Here is a 23,999-nt window from a genome sequence, read left to right as displayed (position 1 = left end):
ACAACAACCCCTCCACTAGGTTATAATATCCATATTCAACTTGGTTGGTAATTTATTATGCATAAAAGAATGTATCTTTCAACTTTTTTTTTTTTTTTTTTTGAGAAACAATGTATCTTTCAACTTGATAACTTCCGTTTGTAGTATTCTCAAAATTCTTAAAATTTAATGGTAGTTAAATCTTAAACCAAAACTCTTTGCCTCAGGCTCAGAGTCGAAGAAAACACATACCTGAAAGAATCCTAAACACTAAAAAAGATTCATAACTTGTTAGCATCATTATGATTGTGTTTCTCCCTAAATTCATGAGCATTTACATGAGAAAACCCTAACTTTTGTTTAGAAACGACCACATTTTGATGCTCACATAGGTGAAGCTTCGTCTAATGTATGGGTCTTGTGACTTTAATTTATGCCCAATAATTTAATTACCTTGTAATCGACCAATTTTCCACCAAAAACCCATTATGAAAATATGGGCTTTTAATGGGGAAGCCCATTTCGAGAGAGATGAGAGAAATGTTGCAGGCCATGAGTCTTGATTTTTAAGGAGAAAATATGGCTTTGAGCCATATCCATGGGGTACGAGAAATAAAAGTCATGAGCCTATTTCACAATGTAGTTAAAATATGGGCCATGAGCCTAATCCATGGAGTAGAAAAAATGTGATCCATTAGCGAACACCATTAAGCAATGTAACGTTCGTAAGCTCAACCCATTAGGTGTAAAGAATTTCGTGCACAACCCAATCATGTGGTTGGATGAACGATGGTTTTTTTTTTTGGGTGGGGTGGGAGGGGTGTTTTAAGCTTCCATACTCTTGTTTCACTATAATTTTTTTTTTTTAGGTGTTTGGATGTAACATGTAAAACTTTTTAACCACAAACCATCAACAAAAATGAAAAACATTTAGAATTTTCAAGCATTTTTTAAAGGTAAAACGTTGTACAACATTTTATAAAAAGTTTTACAGTCAACAAAAAAACATTTTTAAGTTTGACCTAATTTTACAATGAAACAAACATGATAAAATGTTTAAAATATTTTATAATCTATTGAGGAAGTATCATGGTTTTAAAAATCAGTACGGTCAAAGAACCGAAAAAAAGAACTGATTATCAGTTTTATGGTCCAATTGAGGTCGAACTGATAATGTCATAAATAATTTATAATTTTAAAAATAAATAAAATATATGATTAATGATTTTATAACCAATAATATTTGTTCAAAAAATACAAACACACTTAATATAAAATACACACCTCCCTTTTATAATTGTTCCTTCCTCCTAAATCCCTAGTACAAGGCCCATAATACAACATTGCCACACTAATTATATCTATATTATTTATAAGAAAATTCTTCTTTTTGGACTGGACTTTTATGTGGTTCAGAAATACCTCTAAACTTTACGTTTAATAGGGAAAAAACTTAAAGATAACCCAGTAAAAATATATCTTAAACTCCATTTAAAATACCTACTTCCTACTAATCCATGTCTTCATAACACATTTATCCAATTTTTTTTTTCAAAAGAAAAATTATGATACTAGACCACAAAAAAAAAAAAAAAAAAAAAACCTCATTATATGTGCAAATCACGTGTGATGCTGCTAGTTTTTTATTATTAATATTTTATATGGAAGAGGCTCCCCTCCCATTTAAAATTCTCCTATTCTCTCCCCTTTTAATATGGATGAAGGACACGTGGCAGATAAATAATCTAAAGGTTAAAAATATGCCATGTCATTCTCTCATTTTTTTTTTTACTCTCCTCACCAAAGAAAGTGTGCTAGTTGGGACTGATGTGGCGGTGAGTGTTGTGGCTAGAGCGTTGACGCCGTCGAGGCTAGCTAGGTCCGGCAGTGGCGCACGAAACGGAGGTCCTCCGATGAGCTTGCGTTGGAGCAAAACTAGATAAGTTGGGCTGTTTGGTTCGACGGCAGAGGCCGGGTTTTTTTAAATGTGGATTTGCGAATATGGGTAGAATGAATATTGCGTTGTGGGTGGTTGATGGGTTGATAGTGCATTTTATTTTTATAGATAGTGGTTTCGGAGAATTGGATCAGATTTGATGTGAGTTTCAGGAATGGGAATTCAATTCACAGATAAAAGTTGATCATGTGTTTCAATCGACGGAAAGGCAAGTCCTGCTGCACCTTTGCCATCGTTTCCGATGGCTCTGTCCTATTTGCTGCAAACTTTCCCTTTTTATATTCTTCTCTAATTGGGCGGGCCTTAAAATAAACACATTTTAGTGGCACCGAAAGTCCATCCAAAAATACATACAAGCAGGCCCAATGAGACCATGCCAACCTGACCTACGATGTGCAATTACGAAAATGCCATTTATATATAATATCTTGTTTTGCAGTTTACACTTCATACAAGCCGAGCGGCTCTCACCTTCGTTCGTTTCTGCTCCAAATTTCTCATTCTTTTTTCTCTATTCTCACTGTAAGTACTTGTTTCCCTTTCTCTGTTTTAATGGCTCTTTTAGCTTCTCATTGCTTCTCTCTATATTCGGTTCTCTCTCTCTTTTTTCTTTTTCTTTTTTTCAATTCATTTTATGGTGCTGATTGCCTATTTTTCTTTGTATTTGGCTGATGACTCTTATTAAAAGTAATTGGATTTGCAATGAAAATATGCATTTACTAAATGGGTATTGAATCAAAATTATTAATTTTTACTTTAGTGGTTGTTTCAGTTTGTTTATTGGAATGAAATATTTCTGTATTGATGTATATAGACGAATCTTATTGAAAGTAATTGGACTTGCATTGAAAATATGCTTTTACTAAATGGGAATTGAATCAAAATTATGAATTTTATTTTAGTGGTTGTTTAAGTTTGTTTATTGGAATGGAATATTTCTGTATTGATGTATATACATGGATGGAGCTATCATTACAATTAAGTATTGCAAGTTTTGTTATTGATATCTTTAAAGTTTTTTTTTTTCTTGGTAAAAAATTGAACCAAATGTCACTAACAAAGCTTGCAATACTTGAGGCAGCCAAAATTACTAAGTTGTTAAAAGAAAAGAAAAAAAAGGGTTTTGTTTTGTATCAGCGAAAATCATTATATTGAATGAAATTGGCTGAAATGAGCTGAATCAACTCGGTATTTAAAGCTTCTAGGGGGGGTTACTAATTACTATTCTGGTTTGATGATCGGGTATGGTTTATTTTGGGGGTAAGTTTTAAAAATTAAACTTTCTTGTGGTTAGGCTGGAGGCTAGATCGGCATAACTCTTTGCATTTGTCATCAAATTTGGAAGGGTTTGTGGAAAAAAGGGAGGAAATGGAGATAGATTTGGGAAAAAATGCTTTTGACATAGATTTCCATCCTTCGAGGGACCTCATCACTGCAGGACTTATAGATGGCAATCTTCACCTATACCGTTACAGCGCTAATGTCAAACCACAAAGGTTATTGAAAGTTCGTGCACATACAGAGTCTTGCAGAGCTGTTAGATTTATCAATGATGGGCAAGGTAGTATTGCCTTTTCTTTTTCGTTTTTTTTTTTTTTTTTTTTTTTTTTTTTTTGGGGCGGGGAGGGGGGAGGGGAAATGATTAATGATTTTTCTTTTAATATAATATGCCTAATAATGGGGTAATGAAATGGTTGGTTTTGCATTTATTGTTAGCAATTGTGACTTGTTCTCCGGACAAGTCAATTCTCTCCACAGATGTGGAGACTGGATCAGCAATTGCTCGTCTTGAAGACGCTCACAGGTGGGTGTGCCTGGCTTGTTCTCATCGCGTGTTCTTTTTCTTTTCTTTTTTCCTGTTAATAATATGTTAATTTCATGCTTTGAATGTATGTGGAGCAGTGCTGCAATCAACAGATTGATAAACTTGAGTGAGGCAACCATTGCCACGGGTGATGATGAAGGCTGTATCAAGGTCTGGGATACCAGACAGCGTACTTGCTGCAATACTTTTGCTGCTCATCAAGAATATGTTTCAGATATGTTTTATGCATCTGATTCCATGAAACTCTTGGGAACTAGGTACTCTTCTCTAACAACAAAAGTCAACTAATCATGCCATTGCTTTCTGCTTGTGCCTCACTTGTGCACGAACAGAATTATTCTCAGTTTTGAGAAAGCTCGTATCATGTTTCCTTAGTTTGTTGCTTAAGTGAACACAAAAATATGTTCTTTTTTTGTCTCAATTGATAATTTTCTCCTTTCCTCCCTCTTTTCTTGAGTACTTCATGTAAAGATCTAAAGTATCCTCTTTTTTGCAATGTGAAGTGGAGATGGAACTCTGTCTGTTTGCAATCTTCGGAGAAATAAAGTAAGCTTTTTTTTTTCCCCCCCTTTTTTTTAATAAATAAAATACTTGCTATATCTACTGCAAATTGTTTAATTTGTTATTCTTAAACTGACCTGGATAATTTTCAATTTGATTAGCTTCTCCCATGCTTATTTTACAGGTCCAGGCTCAGTCTGAGTTTTCTGAAGATGAATTACTTTCCGTTGTTCTCATGAAGGTAGCATTTATTCTAACTTTTAAGTACTGGATTCTGCTGCTTCTTCAATTTGCCTCAACTCTGTCAAGGATGTAGTTCTTGCTGGCAACATATAGAGATAGTCAACAACTCAACATGTTTCCCATATAAGATTTTTGATCCTTCGGTAACATGATATTATTTTTAGACAATAGTTATGGTGATTTACTGCTGCATCATACCGTGCACGTGTTAAATGTTGAAACACTAGTCTAAGTCTTTGTTATCTTACTTGTCTACTATATATGTTGACATGGAAATATTTCAATTCTTGAAAATGTAGAGTATATAAATAAATATTTTTTAAAAACATATTGTTCTAATCTTTAGTTTAAAAGATTAAAATAAATGCTAGAAATCATAAAATATTTCTCAATAATTAAACTAATTAAGAATCGATTAGATTCATAGAGAGAAAGTAAGTGACGGAGGGGGAAAGAAAAATAAAAAAGAGTTATAGCTATCCTATAGTATCCGTACCTGATATTTGTTCAATACTTATATGACTACTAGTTTGTTGTGTTCGGTTTCCTAGGTTTTGACAATGTACATAGGTTTAATCAATAACTGCAAATAACTTGAAGGGAATGATTGAATAAAAGTGGGTACTAAATTTGTACTGAAAGAGGGTCATCTAAATGATTTAAAAAGGCTTGTCATATGTTTCCCTTGGAATGCCCTCCACAAGTCATTTCTAAAGGGAAGAAAGGAAAGGAAGGTAATGTTTGGTTCAAGTTACCTGGTGTAACTTTTAGAATTGTTACACCACTCAATAATTTTTTATTGGATGTATATTTGACAAATCCACCGGTGGTTTTCATTTTCTTCTTGTACTCTCTATGCTTGCAAATTTTCAATTTAATCAGAGATCAATTTAATTTCAACTTCTTTGTATTTCAACATTATACACAAAACATGAGTTTATGGCTCAAATTGTAAGTGAAATCTGGTTCATATGGAATTTGGTGTGTTATGAAGAACGAGAACTTGTAATTCAACAATGGAATTTTTAAAATATTAATCCAATAAGAAGTTATTAAGTGGCATAACATTAACACAAAAGTAATGTTTGTTTAGGAACTAGATGACTTAGAAAGGAAAATTATATGATGATTAAGATGATTTTAGTGAGATGATTCAAAAGAAAGAAATCATTCAAAGCTTGGCTAAGCTAATTTATATGCTTAGTGCATATTTTGATACGGTTGACTTTATACTTATCTTTGGCATTTTAATGGTGGTCAGAATGGTCAGAAAGTCGTTTGCGGATCACAAACTGGAACTTTGTTACTGTACTCTTGGGGGTGTTTCAAGGATTGCAGGTATATAACATGTTTGACAAATCAAACGGTTACAGTCTATTAGAAACAGGAAATTCTCTATCATGTATGTGTGTTAATTATTAACTTTTTTGCTGGGTGACTCTGGTTTCCAGTGATCGCTTTGTTGATCTTTCTCCAAACTCAGTTGATGCATTGTTGAAGGTGAGTGGGCATCATAACTATAGTAGCATCAGTTTGCTTTCAAATTATCAATGATTTTGCTTAATTAAAACATTTTAAACTCATTGTGTTAGCTTGACGAAGATAGAATCATTACTGGATCCGAGAATGGACTCATAAGGTGAGAAGTTGTTTTGAAATGTCTCACTCCTCCTGTTTGTACTAGTAATAATTCAATTTTTTAAGCTGTCTATAATACTTACTTTCATGTAATTGTTGTTTAGCCTGGTAGGCATATTACCTAATAGAATCATTCAACCGATTGCGGAGCACTCAGAGTATCCTGTGGAGCGCCTTGGTAATATATGCTTCTTTTCTTTTGTGAAATATTTATCTCCAGAAGTAGCCAACAAGCTTTAACTCAAACAGCATCTTCTCCCCTTGTAAAGACCAGGATGAAGTGTTAATGACCTCTAGCTCAAGTGGTACCTCCTCCCCCTTGTAAGAGCAAGATGGATTGTGAGGTTGTGTGTTCAAGACCCAACAAGTGTGTGCTTGATTACCAATTAGAAAAAAAGCACCCAATAACCTTTCTAAAAAAGGAAAAAGAAAATGAAATTAAAAGAGAAAGATGGAGGGTGACTTCATGGGTGAGGGGTTCAAGAATCACCGGTGCTTTTATAAATTACCAACAACAAAAATTAGGAAAAAATAATATTTTTGCCCTTGAAAAATGGTACATGTTCTATTTTCATTTCTAATATATTTTCGTGTCCGACAAGTTAAAATGTCACCCATTTCATCCTTCTATCCACTTTTTGTTAAATTTTTTTGTCAACTTGTCTAACTAAATACATATTTTAGGGACAAAAATGATATAGTTTAGGTTCTTCTGTCCCTGAAATATTATCTAGGTTTTATTTGTGTCCTTGGAACTTAATAGGAGTGGATGGAAAAGAAGAAATATAGAATATTTAAAATTTTTAGGGATGAGAATAACTTTTTAAATTTTAGGGACAAAAATAGAACTTGGCTATATTTAAAGGGCGAAAAGAATATCTTAACCAAAAGATAATCTGCAGAAGTAGTTAAGAGAATTTGTGGTTTGGATTATTCTTCATTGTCAAATTTTCATCAAATAGTTTCTAGTGGGCTTACCAATGATGGGAATGTATTGTCAGTGTTTTTGTATTTATTTATTATGTCAATGGTATCCCTATCCTTAATCTTGGCTATCTTCGTGCTGGATTACTGGCTGTTGATCACTATACCAAGTTTTTTGACCTATGTTTTTGCTTGGTCTTGTAGCCTTTTCCCACAACAGAAAGTTTCTTGGCAGCATAGCACATGATGAGATGTTGAAGGTGTGGATCTCTATTTCTTTTATGATATGACTATACAATGGTAAACCTATAAGAATTTGTAATTATTGTTGGATGATCATATGGTTGTATGTGACTGTGTTACATGAGGTTTGTATGAACAAGACCTTAAGGCTAATAGTTATTTCATATTTGGATACTCATATGGTGGAGGCAGTTTCTTGCATCGGTATTTTGGGGAAAGAAAAGGAAATTTCTTTAGATTATCATAGTGCACTGTTTGAATGGGTTTGCACCTCTGCCCTCATGTTCCACTGTGTTATCTTGTATTGTGCAGTTGTTTTTGTATTAGTTTTTGTTCAAAAAGTTTATTTTTATGTTTTTGTCATAGCAATCTTTGCCACATTTTATTGCAAACTTCTATCTTTTAGCTTATATAAATATATATTTAAAATTTCAAGGTAGAGGCCAAGAGTGGGTTCACAATCCACCAGATGCGTGTGTAACTTACCAATAAATAAATAAATATATAGATGAAAGTTTTTGCAGTATCTTCTTTATATTATGAACATCATATCAACTCTCTACATTTCTTTAATGCAGCTATGGGATTTAGATGAGTTATTGCAAGATTCTGGAAAAACTCAAACAAGTCAAGATGCTGTGGCAGACGGTGATAGTGATGAGATGGATTTGGAAATTAGCCATCCAAAGATTAACAAAGGTATACCTATTCTTTTGCAGAATTTACGTGTTAAAAATTATCTGATGTCTTTCTTCTATTGAGTGATTGACAAATGTTGCTAAATGAGTGAAGCTTCAATTATCATTATGTATCTTCATTAATTTAATTTAATTTTTTAATTGGAGTGCTTTTAAGTTTTTAAACCAATTCATTTGAAAACATCTTTGACTAATTGTATACCAGTGCTTGACAAAATAAGATTTTTCTTCAATAACTGTGTTCTAATTTAGAAAGCACAGACGCGGCTGGGAGGGTGCCACACCTGAGTTTGACGCGGTTGCCTGTGCGTCGATGCCACGTTTGAGTTATTTATTTATTTTTTTTATTTTATTATTATTTTTTTTTCTCGAATTCACGCTGATGCGGCTCGATTTGCACCAAACCGGGCTGATCCGGCCAGAATTGGGCCGTATCAGCCATATCGGGTTGTATCAGCTAGTGACCGAAACAGTTGAAACAGGCCGAAGTCGGTCTTGAATTTAGCCAGAAAATCCGAAATTCTCACCTCAGAGGCATAGTAATGTGTTTCTTGCCTTCTTCTTTCTTTGTTCTGTGAATCAAGGCATAGTAATGTGTTTTTTAAGAATATTTTAATAGTAAAAATATATAGAAAATATAAATAAAAATATTTTTAATAATTTTTTAATCTTCGAGTCTTGCCGCACCCGCACCCTACTTTTTCAAAAATTGCCGGGTCCCGCACTTGCACCTGAGTCCCGAAACGCACCTGTGCTTCATTGGTTCTAATCACTATTTAAGGTGGCAGGGAGTGTAGATGTGGTTCAAAAGTTTCATACACCCTAGTATGGTTTTTGGCTGTATAAAAAGCTCAATGAATCCCCAGATGGGGCCACTTGTTAAATCTATATGGCTGTCTCAGGTGATTTTATGTTGATAAATTGTGCTTACGGTTACTTAGTACATTTTCATTTGTGACTGCTTTAAAAGCAAACCAAAAGCACGGTCCTTTGCTAGGAATTAGCAGTTGATCGTGCAATAGAAATTGTAACCAGCACATGCTTTAAAATTTGGAGTTCAGGTTATTGTGTTTTTCATTTCATCTGAACAACTCTCTATGTTTTCTTCATGCTTGTTTAGATGATGTCGAGTCTAATTGATCCTTAAAATGACTGATTTTATTTTATTTTTTTATATGATCATAGTAGTTAGTCTTTTTTAAATGCTTATGCTATGGGCCAAATATATCTTTTTGATCCTTTGCATGGTTATCATTTGAAGGAATATCACGGATCAACTATTTATTAATGGGATCACAGTGGCTCTGACTTATTAGAGGGCATCCATGTGTGTGTATTTGATTTTAATATTTTACTGTTTCAGGTACGAAGAGAAAAAGTGAAAGTAAAGGAACTGATTTGAACAGTTCAGGCAGTTTCTTTGCCGATTTGTAGCTGGGTAGTGATGTTGATCTTTCACTTTCATCTCAATTCAGATGCAAAACTGATGCAAGAGTTCTTTCATAATCCTATCTTGTGACCTTCATTTGGCATCTTGATTGCTGAGCAGTGTTTACCATGCCATTTACATCATGGCGGTGATCGACCTTTTATGAGAGGAGTATGAAGTATTTAATTTTGGCGTGTCTCACTCTTATTTAAATGTTTATCCCCGGGAGAAATTTAGAGGATTGTGACATATTTAAGATTGGGGTGAGGTAAACTGTTCTCTCTGTATTATTTTTGTAATTTTTTGAAGACCCTGAGAGGACTTGGTATTGTTTTTGGACGTGTCCCTCCCTTTTATATAGAATGAAGTAAGCTCAATGCTCTTTTGCTCTTCAAATTAGGTGAAAATTTTCTGAGATAATATCGAATTGTGCAAAATTTGCATTGATTCTTATATGTTCAAGAATGTAGTAGACATCATTTTTATTCCATGATATTATTATTAATACTATTAAGCCACAAGATTTTAGCACTATGGAAGTAATGGACGGGGAGGAAAGGATTAAAAGTGAAAGGAGGAGAGAAGGAAATTGAATGTTTTAAAAATTTAAGAGAATACCCTTTCCTTGTTTGGTTCCAAAGTGGAAAGGAGGGAAGATGATAAAAGTATTCTACAAATTAGCAATTACTCGCTCTTGTTTGTTAAATTTAAACTCTCACAGAGAAGGGGGCATAGGTTTCAACATGCACATCTTGCAAATGATTTTCAAAAAATTTAGCTACAAAATCGATTGTAATCTTAAGTTACAACGTTATTCAATATCTTTTTATTAAAGATGTATTTTTACCATTGGATTACATCTTTTTACATCCTCCATATTTGTAAAATTTCTTTAAAATTTAAAATCAATAACTATGTTATCGATGAATTGTTTAAAATGCAAATTTTTGTAATAAAATTATATATAAAATATAAGCTTATAGACCATATAGTAAATAATATCTAATTAACATAAAATTTAACATGTGTAGTAAGAACGTTAAGAGCATGCAATTCAATAGTTAAATTTTCAAAATATGTATTAATGTTTATTTTAATAAGTAAGGTTGTAATTTTAAACTGCAATTAATTTTGTTGCTAAATTTTGTTATTCTACTATTCTACTAGAAATCCATGAATTAACAAGAAATTAACACTTTGTTTTAATGACAACCCTTGTCTGCCTAGCTCTGCTCTGATCTGGTTTTTGTAAATTCAAGGACGGATATATGGCTGTGAGCAATGTCCTATGTACAAAAATGTTCTCTAATTAAGAAAAAGTGGTGGAACATCTTTCTTCTGTTTATGTGGGGATTTAAGCCTTTCAACAAATATGTTCATCAACCAACCTATCAAAAAATGTTCATCAACCAATCTGACCTGGGGATTTGTCAAAAATGCAGACGGTGAACACATTGTTTAACTGAAAAACATTCCAACACATCATTCTCACAAGCCAAAAGAAAATGTTAACAAGATGCCCTGCAATCTGTAAATCAATGACATTAAGCTGCTCAGCATGACGTGAACTTTTTTGTTTTTATGATGTCCAACCTCAGCAAGGCAAGGTCCTTTGGACCCATCCCTAAGGAATAAACCACGAATACATGACTCCACTCATCAAAAATGTGTATCAAATAATCCAGAAGAACTTGGGGGAATTGAACTCAAGATACATGGGTCTACAGCTCATCTCAAACCTTCAACCACTGGGCTGCACCCTAGCGGGTATGACCCGTGAAAAAATCAAAATTGGTCTTATTAGATAGTTAAATATTTGTACTCTGAAGAGTAGAGAGAGAGAGTGAACCAAGGAAGGACAAGGGATCTCCTAACAATAACAGCCTCACTTCCCCCATCATGTCCCTTGGATCCTATCTGGTCAGAGAGATATGTACTACTTTAAACCCCTGCAGTGAACAGCCTTGCAATAATCAAGATGAAAATCTGATGGGGCCCAAATATATCTTGCAATCTGCAGTGCTCAATTGGATAGCCTAGAAGTTCATGTGAAATGAAAAATAGCTGTACTATAGCCAACTACAAACCATGACAGTCCAAACCAGTCATATTATTACAAAATTTAATTTCCTGGCCATAAAAAGAGCAGACTTAAAAAAGAACTAAATGTTGACATCCTCCAGTTCCTGACACATCCTCAAAAGCATAGAAGATTAAGAACAGCTCCCCAGGGCATTAAATTGGGGACTGAAACCCATCCCCCAAGAAATTATGAAGTCAACCTTTCCACAGAAACCTAATAAATCCATTATTAAAGAGTATTATGAATATAAATACCCCTTACTGAAAGATTCAGCTTAAACAGAAAGAAAGAATGGGGGGTAAAAGCATACGATTAGTTTGTTTTACTTTCTAGTTCATTGGGCTCTTTACTCAAACGTGTTCAAGCTATTAACATGTTGAGCCAACTTGGTCATGCTTTGATTTTGTAAAACAATGCCTCTAAATTTCGAAGCCACAATCTGTTAAGAGTAAAGCCAATAAAAGAACAATTTTCAATAAGCAGTGTTCCTTTGAAAACTCTGCTTATCTAAATAAGAATATAACAAGTATATTTCTCATAGAATAATAGAAAGCAGATGACTTAAATAATGATCAATGCCTTGCAAGTATGTAACTTAAGAATGGTTTGCATTTGCAAAGGAGAAAGGGAAAGGCGAGTTAGCCCCATTCATGTTACAGTTATATCTAATTCACTTACCATTTATAATCACTGTAAAAACAAAAGCTCAAAGATTTTATATTATCATGTCACCATAGGCCAATAGAGCGGAAAAAGAGACTGAAAATTTATATTATCAAATCCATTCACATATCTCATCCAACTTACAAATAAGAATACTTGGGCACTTCTTTCACAGATATAACAGATTTCTCCCACAGATCTTCACAGAGCTCTTAAAACTTCTCACGGGGTTATGGTGCTCCTGGGAGAGGAAGAAACACAATATATAAGACGAATTATAAGTGATATAATTGATCAATTCATTCCCTAGGAGCCAACTATCAGTATGCATAAATTGTAAGATACAAGGGAAAAAGCTAAGTTAAAACAGCTTCCCTTTGCCCAAAAAAATAAAACATTTACATAAACTATTTTCTGTATGTAGAGATGGGAACATCAAGAAGCATATTGGAAGTTTTATCAACTGCTATCATAAGCAATAAAAGACGAGTAAAGATAAAAATTGTTTATCACTTGCAAAAGAGGCATCAGTATGGCATCTACAAATACTTTGCTTACTGCAGGGCTCTACTACACAGGTTTAAACTTTTCAAAATTCAAGAATCTACAGCCTACACCACTCAACTGAGCCTAAAACAACAATTTAGTTTAAACTTAGCAGAATTTTTCATCTTGAATATGGAACACCCTTTTTCATTTCTAAACCCAAAAAAAAAAAAAAAACTCAAAACTTTAATTTTCTTTTCCTCAGATTTCTCAACCAAACATAGGTTAATAAATGGACCAAAACAAAAAGAGCTCAAATTCTCAGAGGTACTCCTAGTAAAGCCATGAGAACATGTTCTGATTCAAATCCATGAATCAAAGTTCAGAAAGTATGAGGAAATTCAGAGAGATATGAAAGAGAATTGTTGGTGAAGAACTTACCGTGGGGTGCAAAGCAGAGGATCAGAACCCAAAATGCCTTGGTTTTCAGAAGTCAAAGCTCACCGAACTGACTCTCCCCCTGCAACCTTATCGATATAAACCAAAAAAAAAACCTCTAAAACAGAAAGTTTCACATCCAAAAACAATGCAAATCCATATATAAACATATTAAGCAACATATTACAAGCAATTTCCAGTTTAATACAGTTTCTCAGAAACCAATCAGGATAATTTCAAGAGAAAGAAAAACAATAGATAAGATATCTGACTTGGAATCAAGACTTTTTGGGGTATGGCTCTGGTGGCAATGTTGTGGGCTTTGGTGGCTGGAGACTATGGTGTCATGGACTTTTGCTAGGTTACTGCTCACATGTTAAAATGTGAGAGGCAATTGGAGAAATGAGATCGGCTACTGGTAAAAACTAAAAAGGAAGACTATAATCCCCTTCCCCTCACCTCCTTTCTCCTCTGCCCCCATCCAGATGCATTGAAAGAGCCAATGCCCTGTTGGCAGCTGCCCCCATCCAAATGCATTGCAAGTGCCAATAGCTAGGGCTAGGTCATGGTGGCTATTGCACCAGATCCAAATCCTCCTATGCTACCTTCTCAAGCCAGGGTTCAAGTCTCCACAAGAAACAGTAAAGGTAATTTAGGATTACTTGTATGATAATCATAGCTAGCACCAAAAACAGGTTCAGTCTGTGGTATTGCCTCTAGCCCTAGACCTCCACTTCTACAAAAAGAACGAACCCCTAAAATGTTTCCAGACTTCCAATTTACCATAACTTAACATATATGCTTATTCGATTACTGCTACGATTGCTAGAGACAATGCATCTCCACAAAACCTTAGACAAAGCATCCATTGTTTTCCCTGCTACCTCACCACTAGGGCATCACTATCTTGCCACTGTTTCTGTGTTGCCACCACTGCTTAACCACTGAGACAGTACTACCAACAGTCTTATTGCATAACCTACTATTTACTTTCATAAAGATAAATACTTTCATTTACTTAAAATTTCTGTAGACAAACATTTCTCGATATTTATATCTATTAATTTTTTTTTCTCACACCCTAGAGTTCCAAGTACATATGCAACATTTTAATCAATACTTGAAATTTTTTTTTTCTAATATCAGAGAAATTCTTTTGAAGATAAGAGCCTTCCCACCGAAAATTCCAAGATCTCCCTAAGACAATCAAATTTTTTATGGTAGTTCCTCAAATGAATATTACTTGACTAATTGTGGAAAATATGATATCCAAAAATACATCAGTGAATATTGACTAAAGGTCTTGAACTAAAGCATTTTGAAGAGATTTTCTGTGAAGCACAAGCATTTTGAAGAGATTTTCCGTGAAGCACTGGTTAAGTGGGGTCTAATCATCAAATAAGTCAGGACTAAGGTCTACCAACATGCCTTTGAAAATCCTGTCATCACATCCCTTCAGCACAGTAATCACTGGTTTCTTCAAATGTAAGAGGGCAGGGATTCATTCAGCCACAATGGATTCCTTCCTCTTGTCTTCCACATCAGCCACCTTGAAATGGGGCTTGGAGGGGAACACATATATAGTAGATGCAGTAACTGAGGGTTGAAACCCAGCTGAGTATCTTTCTGAGGTCAAAGTAAATCTAGGCAACTGTTGGATACCTGAGGCAAGTGGTACAAGCTTGTAATTGAGAATATACTCGGATTTTGGGAGAACAAAAACCGTGTCATTGTGAGACCCAGATAACACAAAACTTTGTGCATCTGCCAATGAGAATTTGACCTCTTGAAGCAATTGTGTTTGGTTCTGAATTTTGACAAGGAATGTAAAGGGGTCACCAAGGATGGCATATGGAGGACAGTCCAAACTCACAACCAAAGGTGGTAACTCCACATTTACATCAGGAAGTGTTTGTGTAGTCAAAACTGAAACAATTGTAGAACCAGATTTCTCTTCATTCACAGAATCCCTCCTCCATCTTACACACACAGTCCCTAACCTGAGCTTTGAAGAATTAGCCTCAGAAATGACAGTGAAAACCTTTTTGAACTTTTCTCCAGGCACAAGAAGGGCAGGATCTAGAAGGGTTTCATGTTCATGTTGCATGGAACATGACCCTTCAATGCCTTCATTATCTACTTCAAGAGACATGGATAGAAGGCGCAATGGCACCTCAGCAGAGTTCTTCACGCTAACAATGAGTACACTTTTTTCACTAAGCGGCAGTGATGCCGGCTGATCAGGATCAGGGACTAAGTTGATCCTTGAGAGCAGCAAAGGGTCCCTCCGAAATGGCAACATGATTTGATGGCTAAATTCAACAGCAGTCTTTCCTTCAATCTGCAAGCTCTTGTGGACATTAACTTTTTGTGTAGTTGATTCATTGCTATGTGGAGAATAGCCCAATGAGACATAAAGCATTACTGGTTTTGGTCGATGCCACTTGATTTCTAATTTGCAGGACCACGATTCACCACATTTCAGAAATGGAACAGATACCAATCCAAAAGATTTCTGAATTTTTTTGATTTCATCTGTGCCCAGTTGAGTTTCATCCTCCCCTTCTGGTCCAGAAATGCCAAGAAGCTCAACATGATGACTGTCCATAGACAATGATTCTGTTTCCCTCGGACTAAACAAGCCACCTCCTCTTACATCTACCAGATTAATCTTCAACTCGCCAGAGTAGACTGCATGGCCTGTGGATATCACAGTAACAGGTACTATGAAGCTCTCTCCAACAAATGCAGGGCCAGAAGCACCTAAATTAAGATCCACTTGTGGGTCTGGTTCTTCGACCTGGGCAGCCTTCTGACCGGTGAACGCTAGTGCAGGATCCTTCGTTGGCGAAGACTCTACACGGTCTTCAAACTTCCAAATCGGCAAATCATCCATTGATGCTGGACTTTCAGCTCTGCAACAGATCGTGAAATGGGGTCCCATTTTTGCAATAACGGATGTGCATTCAAGCTTTCCACTTTGATCTGAGTCATAAAATTTTCTTACAGTTAACACAACAGGAAATGGGACATAATGAAGAGAAAAATAATATAATTGATTCTAAGAAAAAGTTTCAGTAGAGGGTGAGAGCATTTATAGGAGAAGAAAAACAAAGATTTGGCTGTATCAGATATAATAAATGTATAGGATGGATCATAATCATGTTATTTGCTAATTCAAAAGCCCTCCCTGTAAATAATTATTGATTGTTGGTAGGACGACCACGCTCAGTGTGTATTAGAAACATTTTTTTTTTCCTCATAGATTGAACATTGTATACAACCAAAACATAAAAGAAAGCAGAATAAATAACTGATTTACCAGATTTGATGTCATATGTCAAACGTAGCCATCTGTTAGTAGAAAGTGTAAGAGAAGGAGAAGTCTCTACTCGGCGGCCTTGTTTGTCATCAACCATAGAAGCTAAAGGAGATCTTTGGGCATTCATTATGATAAAGTTACAATCAGATTGATTGAATTGCACTTCTAATTGATCAATATCAACAGTAAGGGGTAATTGTGATAAAAGTGATAGGGTAATCAAGGTGGATGAATTGGGTTTGATTATCTGTTCATGAAAAGCAACTGAAGCAAGAAGTACTGATCTAAGGGGACTGACAAGATCAATCTCAAGGTGTAGTGGGTTATCTCCAGTTATTTTTAGATTAGTACTGTTCTCAACTGATGCCAGCCCTGATTCTCCACTGACAAGCACAAGGACCTCCTTGTGAATTACTTCTCTCTGTGCTAGACTTGCAGGACCAGCTGGACCACAGTCTTTGAATCTAAAAGACTGGGTGTCTGTACCAGATGATGCTGGCAGTGCAGCCATTTCAAGGGAGTACTCTATAAAATCTTTCACTGCACCATGTTTCCTTGCACACTCTTGCAGGTAACCCAAGACCTCCCACAGCAAAGTGACCCACCCCTCTTGTCTGTACAGATTTGCGATACCCTCAAAAAGAGGTTTGGCATTATTGAATTCACCAACAGCATAATGTTCTCTGGCCATGTGAAATCCACAAAGAGAGGCCATCCTCTGCGCTTTGAGGTTACTGTATGATTCGTATGATTTCTTTAGCAGAGCAATTATTTCAAAGGAATCTTGAAACCTTTTTCCTTCCGCAACAGCAAAACGGATATACTCTTCATCAGTGAGACTGAAAACAAGATGGAAACTTATCAAGCTTGAGTAAGAAAGCATAATGTATTATCTTAGTAAACATCTTGGTAGCAATTTGTCAAAACACATACGGCTGCATAACAAATGTGTCACCTTGCTCAAGTAATCGAGCAAACTGACCCACATAAGTTGAAGGTACCACAGATTCAGCACTGTTATCAATCTCATTAGCAGTTTCTGACATTGGTATTGCAATTTCGAAAGAAGATCTCTTCTCCTCTAAGTATTGAGCAGCTAACTGTTTCAAGATGAAACATTGAGGTTCAGTCAGGATGCATCACTACATTCAACTAAGGTATCTAAGCTCATTGGAAATAAATTTTAGAAAATAAAATGTTAATAATAAAAATAAAAGGGTGCATCGTGGTTGTTACTGTTAATAAGTCAGCAATTGGAGTCTTTAATAGAGGCACCAAAATGAAGGTCTGAGTCCCTTCATAACAGGCGCCATAGACACAATAAAAAAAAAATAAATAAAAAAGTAGTTTCAACAATCATTTGATTCATTCAAATGCTATAATGTATTTGATATTGACTCAAAGAAGAGTATGCCTTAAGAAAGGGTGATACAGGAATGACTACATTGTTATCTATCTAAAATAATGTAATTCCAATGATTGCTTTTCCTCAATGTTGCTCTCGTCCTTTTCATTAAAAACTCGTGGTATGATTGGTGTGAGTGATTGGTAAATTCTGGAGGTAAAAGATGGGAATACACCAATCCCATTACATTTAAAGAGAAAATAACATTCCAACCTCTCTTAATTCCTTTGTCACCTGGTATGGTATGAGCAGAAGAGTTTGGAGTTGTGCCTCTCCAAATTCAAAACTTAACAATTTTAGCTATTTTAACTACTAGTGAATCATCCAAAAGGCTTTCCATATTGTAAAAGGAGCCGTCACTCTATCAGGAAGAGGGCAAGGAAGAAGGTTTGAATGTACTTAATAGCCAAAGAGGAACATAAGATCTAGAGACAAATAAGGAAAAATATAGTCACAGATATAATTTATTTTTTACCTCAACGTGCAAGGGGATGTATATATCAGAGAGAGAGAGAGAGAGAGAGAGAGAGCTCACTTGATAGTAATAAGCTGGACGAGATTCCCACTCAGTCAAAGGTTTTTCCGCAGTAGCTAAAACTAGAGATGAAATATTTTTGATGACTGCTGAACTTTTGTCGAGCAGCTCCGCAAATACCAAAAACTGTCGACTCAACCATTCCCAGTGAAGAAATATAGCTTCTGGGGATCCAACAAGCCTTCTATACGAAGCATTGTGCTGCCGAAACCATGTAATCGCTTCTGCAACCTTTCCAGCATGCAATAACAACGTGGATATTTTGAAGTTCAATTGCTCGGCAACAATTTTTATCTCCACTAAGCGTTGAATAGCTGGCAACCTCTTTGATGTCCCAATCATCTGTATCAGCCATATGCAAAGTTTGTTTCAGGGGAAAAATTAAAATGGCTTGCAATAGGTTTCTTTAAGAAATGAACAGGAATTAAGAACATATAAGCCTCATGGAATTGAGATAGTTTTGGACAGCTGTTCACAAGATTTGGTATTAGTTAAATTTGTGTCTGTTTTAGGTCAGCTGTTTGAAAACATGCATTTTGAAAAAAAAAAAAAAAAAAGATTTTAAATGAAGCATTTTGAAACATGATTTTTACACAATTAAAAACTTGCTAAATCTGTGAAAAATTCAGTGCAAAAACACAGTTTTCTGGCAATTTTAAGAAATGCACCCCTATGAGCTACAATTTGAAAAGGCACTCTTTCGCCAGTTTTCCATTATTTTTATTTTTTTATAACTAATAAATTTTGTTGATGTGAAAAAAATTCCATCATGCATACCGGGGTAAACGAGATGAAAAGCAAATTAATTTCTACGATTACAAAGATCCACAAATTTTAATAGGTTATCAAAAGGATATGCTCCTGTTGCCATCATCCACTCCAAAAGTGTTTGGAAAAATTGCATTTTTACTTTTAAGATAGACTGTTCACACCCCTCACAAATTCTAGCATTTCTTTCAAACCATATACACCACATCAAGCAATGAGGGATAGATTTTCATAGAGTGTTGTTTCTATGTCTTCCAACTCTGCCATACCCACAAGCTAATAAATCTACAAAATCTTAAAGCACCACTCAATGGACACCAAATAGCGCCAACACAATATCCCATAATTCTCTAGCAAAAGAACAATGCAAAAGCATGTAAGGCCCCATTTCCATGTCTTTCTTATAATTACAACACCAACTCACCAAAATTATATTCTTTCTCAAATTATCCGCTGTTAAAATTTTTCCCAAGGATGCAGTCCAAACAAAGAAGGCAACTCTTGAAGGAACCTTGAGTTTCCAAATACTTTTCCATGGTAACTTGACTGCTCCACTTGGGACTAGTGCTACATAGTAAAAACTTAATCTTCTTAAAAATAGAAAGCCAAACGAATTTTTTTTTTTTTTTTTTCATTTAAAATCTCTCTTTTTTCTAAACGAAATTGCAATGCCAAATGGACAGGTATAAGGTAAGTGGCAGGTTAAATTTGTATGGCATTATGTGTGGAGTTGGGCAGGAAAATTACATAAAGAGTATAATACAGAAAACAAATTGAACATGAGTTGAATTAACCACCTGTCGGAGTATATGATAGGCCTCATCATAAAACCTCAAAGCTTCACCCCAATCTCTTCGGAATTCTGCATATACAGCAACCTAGCAATTCATAACATTCATTCAGATTATACATAAACAAGTTGAGGAAAAATTATTATTATGACTCAAGTTCAAGTTAAGAGAACGAAAATAGGAAGAGGAATATTAAAATATATATATATATATATATATATATTAACATTAGTTGAAGTAGTTAAAAAGGACATGTCAATTAAGTAACAAAGGCTATGACTTCATATGAAGAAAAAGAATACATGTGGCTAACCCTAACTAATCTTGTTGGGATCCATAGTCAACCCCAAAATTTTGGTACTAAAGCTTTGTTATTGTTGTTTTTAAGTTCAAGAAACACCTAGTGCAACTCTTTGCAATGGCAAACCGCTCCAGTATTTTGATAAATCAACCATTGGATGCATTGCCTTGTTATACTCATCATGTTTGCAACAAATATAAAATCGACCAAAAATCAATAACTATCTTCTCATAAAATGTCTAAATTTCAAGTATTTTTAACTTAAACGAAACATAACTTTATGGATCAGATAGAAAATAACATCAGATTAACGCAAAATTTGGCACGCATGTTAAGAACAAAGAACAAAGAGAGTGTGTAATCCGACGTTCACATTCACCATGCTTGTTGCCAAAAAATCAAAATGATCGGAAATCAATAACTACCTTATCATAAAATATTCAATTTTCAAAATTTTAACTCTAAAGTTATACACAAAACATTTTTTTACACCAATCAAATAGTAAATAACATTCAATTAACACGAAATTTGGCTCGTATACATAATCCAATGGAGATATTCTCAAAATATGAATCGAATACTTATTAATACAAATCTAAAAACTCACTTACTTTAAAGCAATAGCGAATGTGCAACTCAAGACCCGGAGAACTAAAGGTTTTCTTCTCAATACGCAATTTAATCCTTCTTCCTTCATCTCTATAATACACATTAGCCAATTCAGCAAGAACAGATCCCAACCTTTGAAGAGACTGTGAGTACTCATTCTGGTTGAAAACGACGACGTATTTCGAATCCAAATCCGCACGCTTTCGCAACGCGAGCATCCGATCCTCACTCACATCCTCTGCAAAACCAAAACCAAACCAAAATTGACCAAAATCACTCACATTATTACCGAAAAAAAACCACGCAAAAAGTCGCAGCAAGTACCGTTCGAATCGGAGAGGACGACGACGACGAGCAATTTGATGTTACGCGGACGAAGCACGGTTTTGATTTGGTCAATATGGGAGCAGACTTGGAGCCACGCGGCAGGGTCGGAGGAGAGCTGAGAGTGGGAGAAGAGAGCGGCGAGGACGGAAGGAGTTTTGGTTCGGTGCTTTGATAGCCAATCGCGCTTCAATATGCCGATCGGGGGAGAAGGGGAGGGGTTGTCGGGTTCGGGTTTGGAGAAGAGAGAGATTTTGGTGAAGTCAGGGAGAGCGAGGGTGTTGATTGGGGGTTGTTCGGAGTGGAGGTGTTTGGAGATGGTGGTGTGGAGTTCCGGACAACCTACTATGGATATTAGTGTCACTGGTGGAGTTCTTAGCTCTTCTGGGTATTCTTCCATTTTTTTTTTTTTTGGATTTGGGAAAATTGGAAAATGTTTGAATTGTGATGCAGCTATAGTATTAATGTTGTTGCATTGAGAATTATTTGAGGAGGAAAATTGAAATCCACTGGATTTGGTTTTCCGCTTCCCTTGATTTTGATTTTTGTTTTGGAGAAGAGATCGGCAGTGGAGCGAAATGGGGGATCCGGGTTGGTTTCAGAGAGTAATGTCAAACGTGGGTGTGAGTCGTGCCTGTGACAGAAATTGGCCTAATTGGACGAGATCCGGACCCGATAACCTGGTCCAATCCAATTAAATAATTAAATTATAAATTACAACTCTAAAAGTTAGTTTTTTATATTTTATACCCTAAAATTTTTCTTCATTAACAAAAGCAGCCCTTCCGTTAATGGAGTCGTTTATGTGACCGTCAAGTGACACGTTAGTAGTTGAAACACACTCCAGTCGTTAGAAAATCACTCACTATTGATCTAGTCGCCTTGGACCTGATCTATTACTGTCAAGTTGGAGCTGTTACAAATGGAGAGACAAACAGCTTAAAACCAAGAACTAAGAACGATAAGGGTTTGTGGGGGTCAAAAAAACAATAAAAATTCTCAATATTCCCAAATTAGCATACCAAAAATTTAAATTAGAGATTGTTGTGGGCTTTTTTTTTTTTTTTTTTTTTTTGAGAAAGAGTTTCAACTTATGGCGTCCTCTCCTGATAATTGCCCTTTATCATTAAATCAGGACACTAATCAGTTTTTGGTGTAGGCGAGGTTTGAAACTCAGATCCCTTATTCAACTATTAGAAACTTTACCAGTTGAGCTAGCTGGAACCCACTGTCATGAGCCTATTTTGAGTTGATATACTTTTCTTCAAAAAAAAAAAAAAAGTGTGAGTTGGCATATCAATTTGAGAATTTTTTAAAATTATTGTGACATTTTTTTTTTTTTGTTTCCTAACACTGATTATGTTTATTTATTTGATCAGTTATTTAGATTATTAAATAATATATATATATATATATTAATGTTTGTTTGGCTTTAGCTTTTTGTATAGCTTTTAGATTTTAAGTACAGTTTTTTAAAACCCCACTTAAAAAAAAATTATCACTTTTTCAAATTTTAAGTATATTTTAGTATACTTTTAGTAAAAAGCTAAGTAAGATGATGTCAAATGTATACTAAATTTATGCCAACTTATATGTTGAATGGCTTTTAAGTAAGGGTGTCCAATTAACCCAATGATTCACCAAAACTACCCTAACCCCTTAAATTTGGTCGATTTTTAGGGGTTGATGGATTGAGTTAGATTGCCAAAACTTTTTTTCACTATGGGTTGGGCCTAGTCAAGTCAAAAGATTCACAAATCTTCTTAACCTAACCCAACCCACCTAATTCAATATATATTTTAAAAAAAATATTTTTGTTAATTACTCTGTTGTCTCTCTCCTTGATATAAAATAGAACTATGTATCTTACAACTAAGTTGGGATAGAACTACATGATATCTTTATAACTAAATATTTTTATAATTGTGTTGGCATGATAATATGTGTATGGTGGTGCTACTATATAGAATTTTAAGATGGTATGGGGCAACACATATTTGTAATACTACTTGTAAGGTCACAATTCAGGGCCCAAGCCCAAAGGGTATGGGGTCTTGGTCCAAGAAGCCCAGAAACAATGAATTTGTAGAGAGTGGGCTGTAGAACTAGGTCTTAACGAATTGGACAGCGGTTAGTATTGGGCTATACAACAGTTGAACACAAATAAAACATGTTAGTATCCATAGATCCTCAGTCCGAGGAGATAAGATGAATATATGTCGGTCACTGTTTGAAGATTATGGTCGTTTGTACTGCTACAGTATTCTCTCTTCTTTTTCCTCTGTCCCTTTTCTCATGGGGACTCCCCTTTTTATATAGTCTTCTTGAAGCCATCGTGGTCTTACGCTTGTTGATCATCTAGGCCCTTACTTGAGTGCTTGTCCCATCGGACACCCCCTTTCAGCCTTCTATGAGTTATGGTGGCCAAGGCAGCACTGTTCACAGGTCCTCTCCACATTAATGCGGCCAGAAAAGTAGCTGCAACGCATTTAATGCGGTAGCAGCATCCTCCCCTTGGATATCTTACGTTTCCTTCTTTCCTGCGGGTCTATGAGACGCATCCCTACTGCTAATGTCTGTTGGGACAGGTCCTTCTAGTAGACAGAGTGCATGTTTAAGCCATACTCATCATGTCCGAAGAGGCATTCCTCCCCGAACCGTCCTTCAAACGCACCCCTATCCACGAGACCTGGGTTGGAAATCCTTTTGGCATCCATTTCCTCTCCTCGGACATTGCTAATCGTCCCAGATGGGGTCCAAGGCCCATTCCATGATTTGGGGCCTTTGCCCCTACAATAGCCCCTCAAAATTCCGGTTTTTCCCTCTTATCCAAGGA

At 35.4% G+C, this 23,999-nt stretch overlaps 2 protein-coding genes across 6 annotated transcripts; one reads left to right on the top strand and one right to left on the bottom strand.

Moving 5' to 3' along the window:
- Positions 1 to 2,298: 2,298 nt before the first annotated feature.
- On the top strand, positions 2,299 to 9,833 carry LOC126701797 (WD repeat-containing protein 55). The gene is made up of 13 exons (XM_050400166.1): positions 2,299 to 2,458; positions 3,231 to 3,497; positions 3,653 to 3,740; positions 3,839 to 4,018; positions 4,265 to 4,307; positions 4,447 to 4,503; positions 5,767 to 5,843; positions 5,957 to 6,005; positions 6,098 to 6,144; positions 6,248 to 6,321; positions 7,272 to 7,327; positions 7,889 to 8,009; positions 9,372 to 9,833. Exons 1-13 carry the CDS (start codon positions 2,302 to 2,304, stop codon positions 9,440 to 9,442), a joined length of 1,287 nt encoding a protein of 428 aa, XP_050256123.1. The 5' UTR covers positions 2,299 to 2,301; the 3' UTR covers positions 9,443 to 9,833.
- Positions 9,834 to 11,096: 1,263 nt separating this feature from the next.
- LOC126703582 (uncharacterized) lies at positions 11,097 to 21,808 on the bottom strand. 5 transcript variants are annotated; one of them, XR_007648133.1, is made up of 11 exons: positions 21,164 to 21,808; positions 20,842 to 21,077; positions 19,935 to 20,015; positions 18,370 to 18,711; positions 17,363 to 17,529; positions 16,430 to 17,268; positions 14,536 to 16,092; positions 13,111 to 13,189; positions 12,328 to 12,424; positions 11,831 to 11,959; positions 11,097 to 11,733 (listed from the first exon to the last, which is right to left on the bottom strand). XR_007648133.1 is itself a non-coding variant. In XM_050402547.1 (7 exons), the coding sequence occupies exons 1-7, from the start codon at positions 21,561 to 21,563 to the stop codon at positions 14,609 to 14,611; spliced, it is 3,549 nt and encodes a 1,182-aa protein (XP_050258504.1). In that variant the 5' UTR covers positions 21,564 to 21,808; the 3' UTR covers positions 14,259 to 14,608. The 5 variants fall into 5 exon arrangements, 1 of the variants encoding a protein (XP_050258504.1); XR_007648134.1 differs by having other exon boundaries at positions 11,847 to 11,959; XR_007648135.1 differs by lacking the exon at positions 11,831 to 11,959.
- Between the last annotated feature and the right edge of the window lie 2,191 nt (positions 21,809 to 23,999).

Source organism: Quercus robur, chromosome 10 (assembly GCF_932294415.1).
Source record: "Quercus robur chromosome 10, dhQueRobu3.1, whole genome shotgun sequence".
NCBI lineage: Eukaryota > Viridiplantae > Streptophyta > Magnoliopsida > Fagales > Fagaceae > Quercus > Quercus robur.
This window is presented reverse-complemented; position numbering and strand designations above follow the sequence as displayed.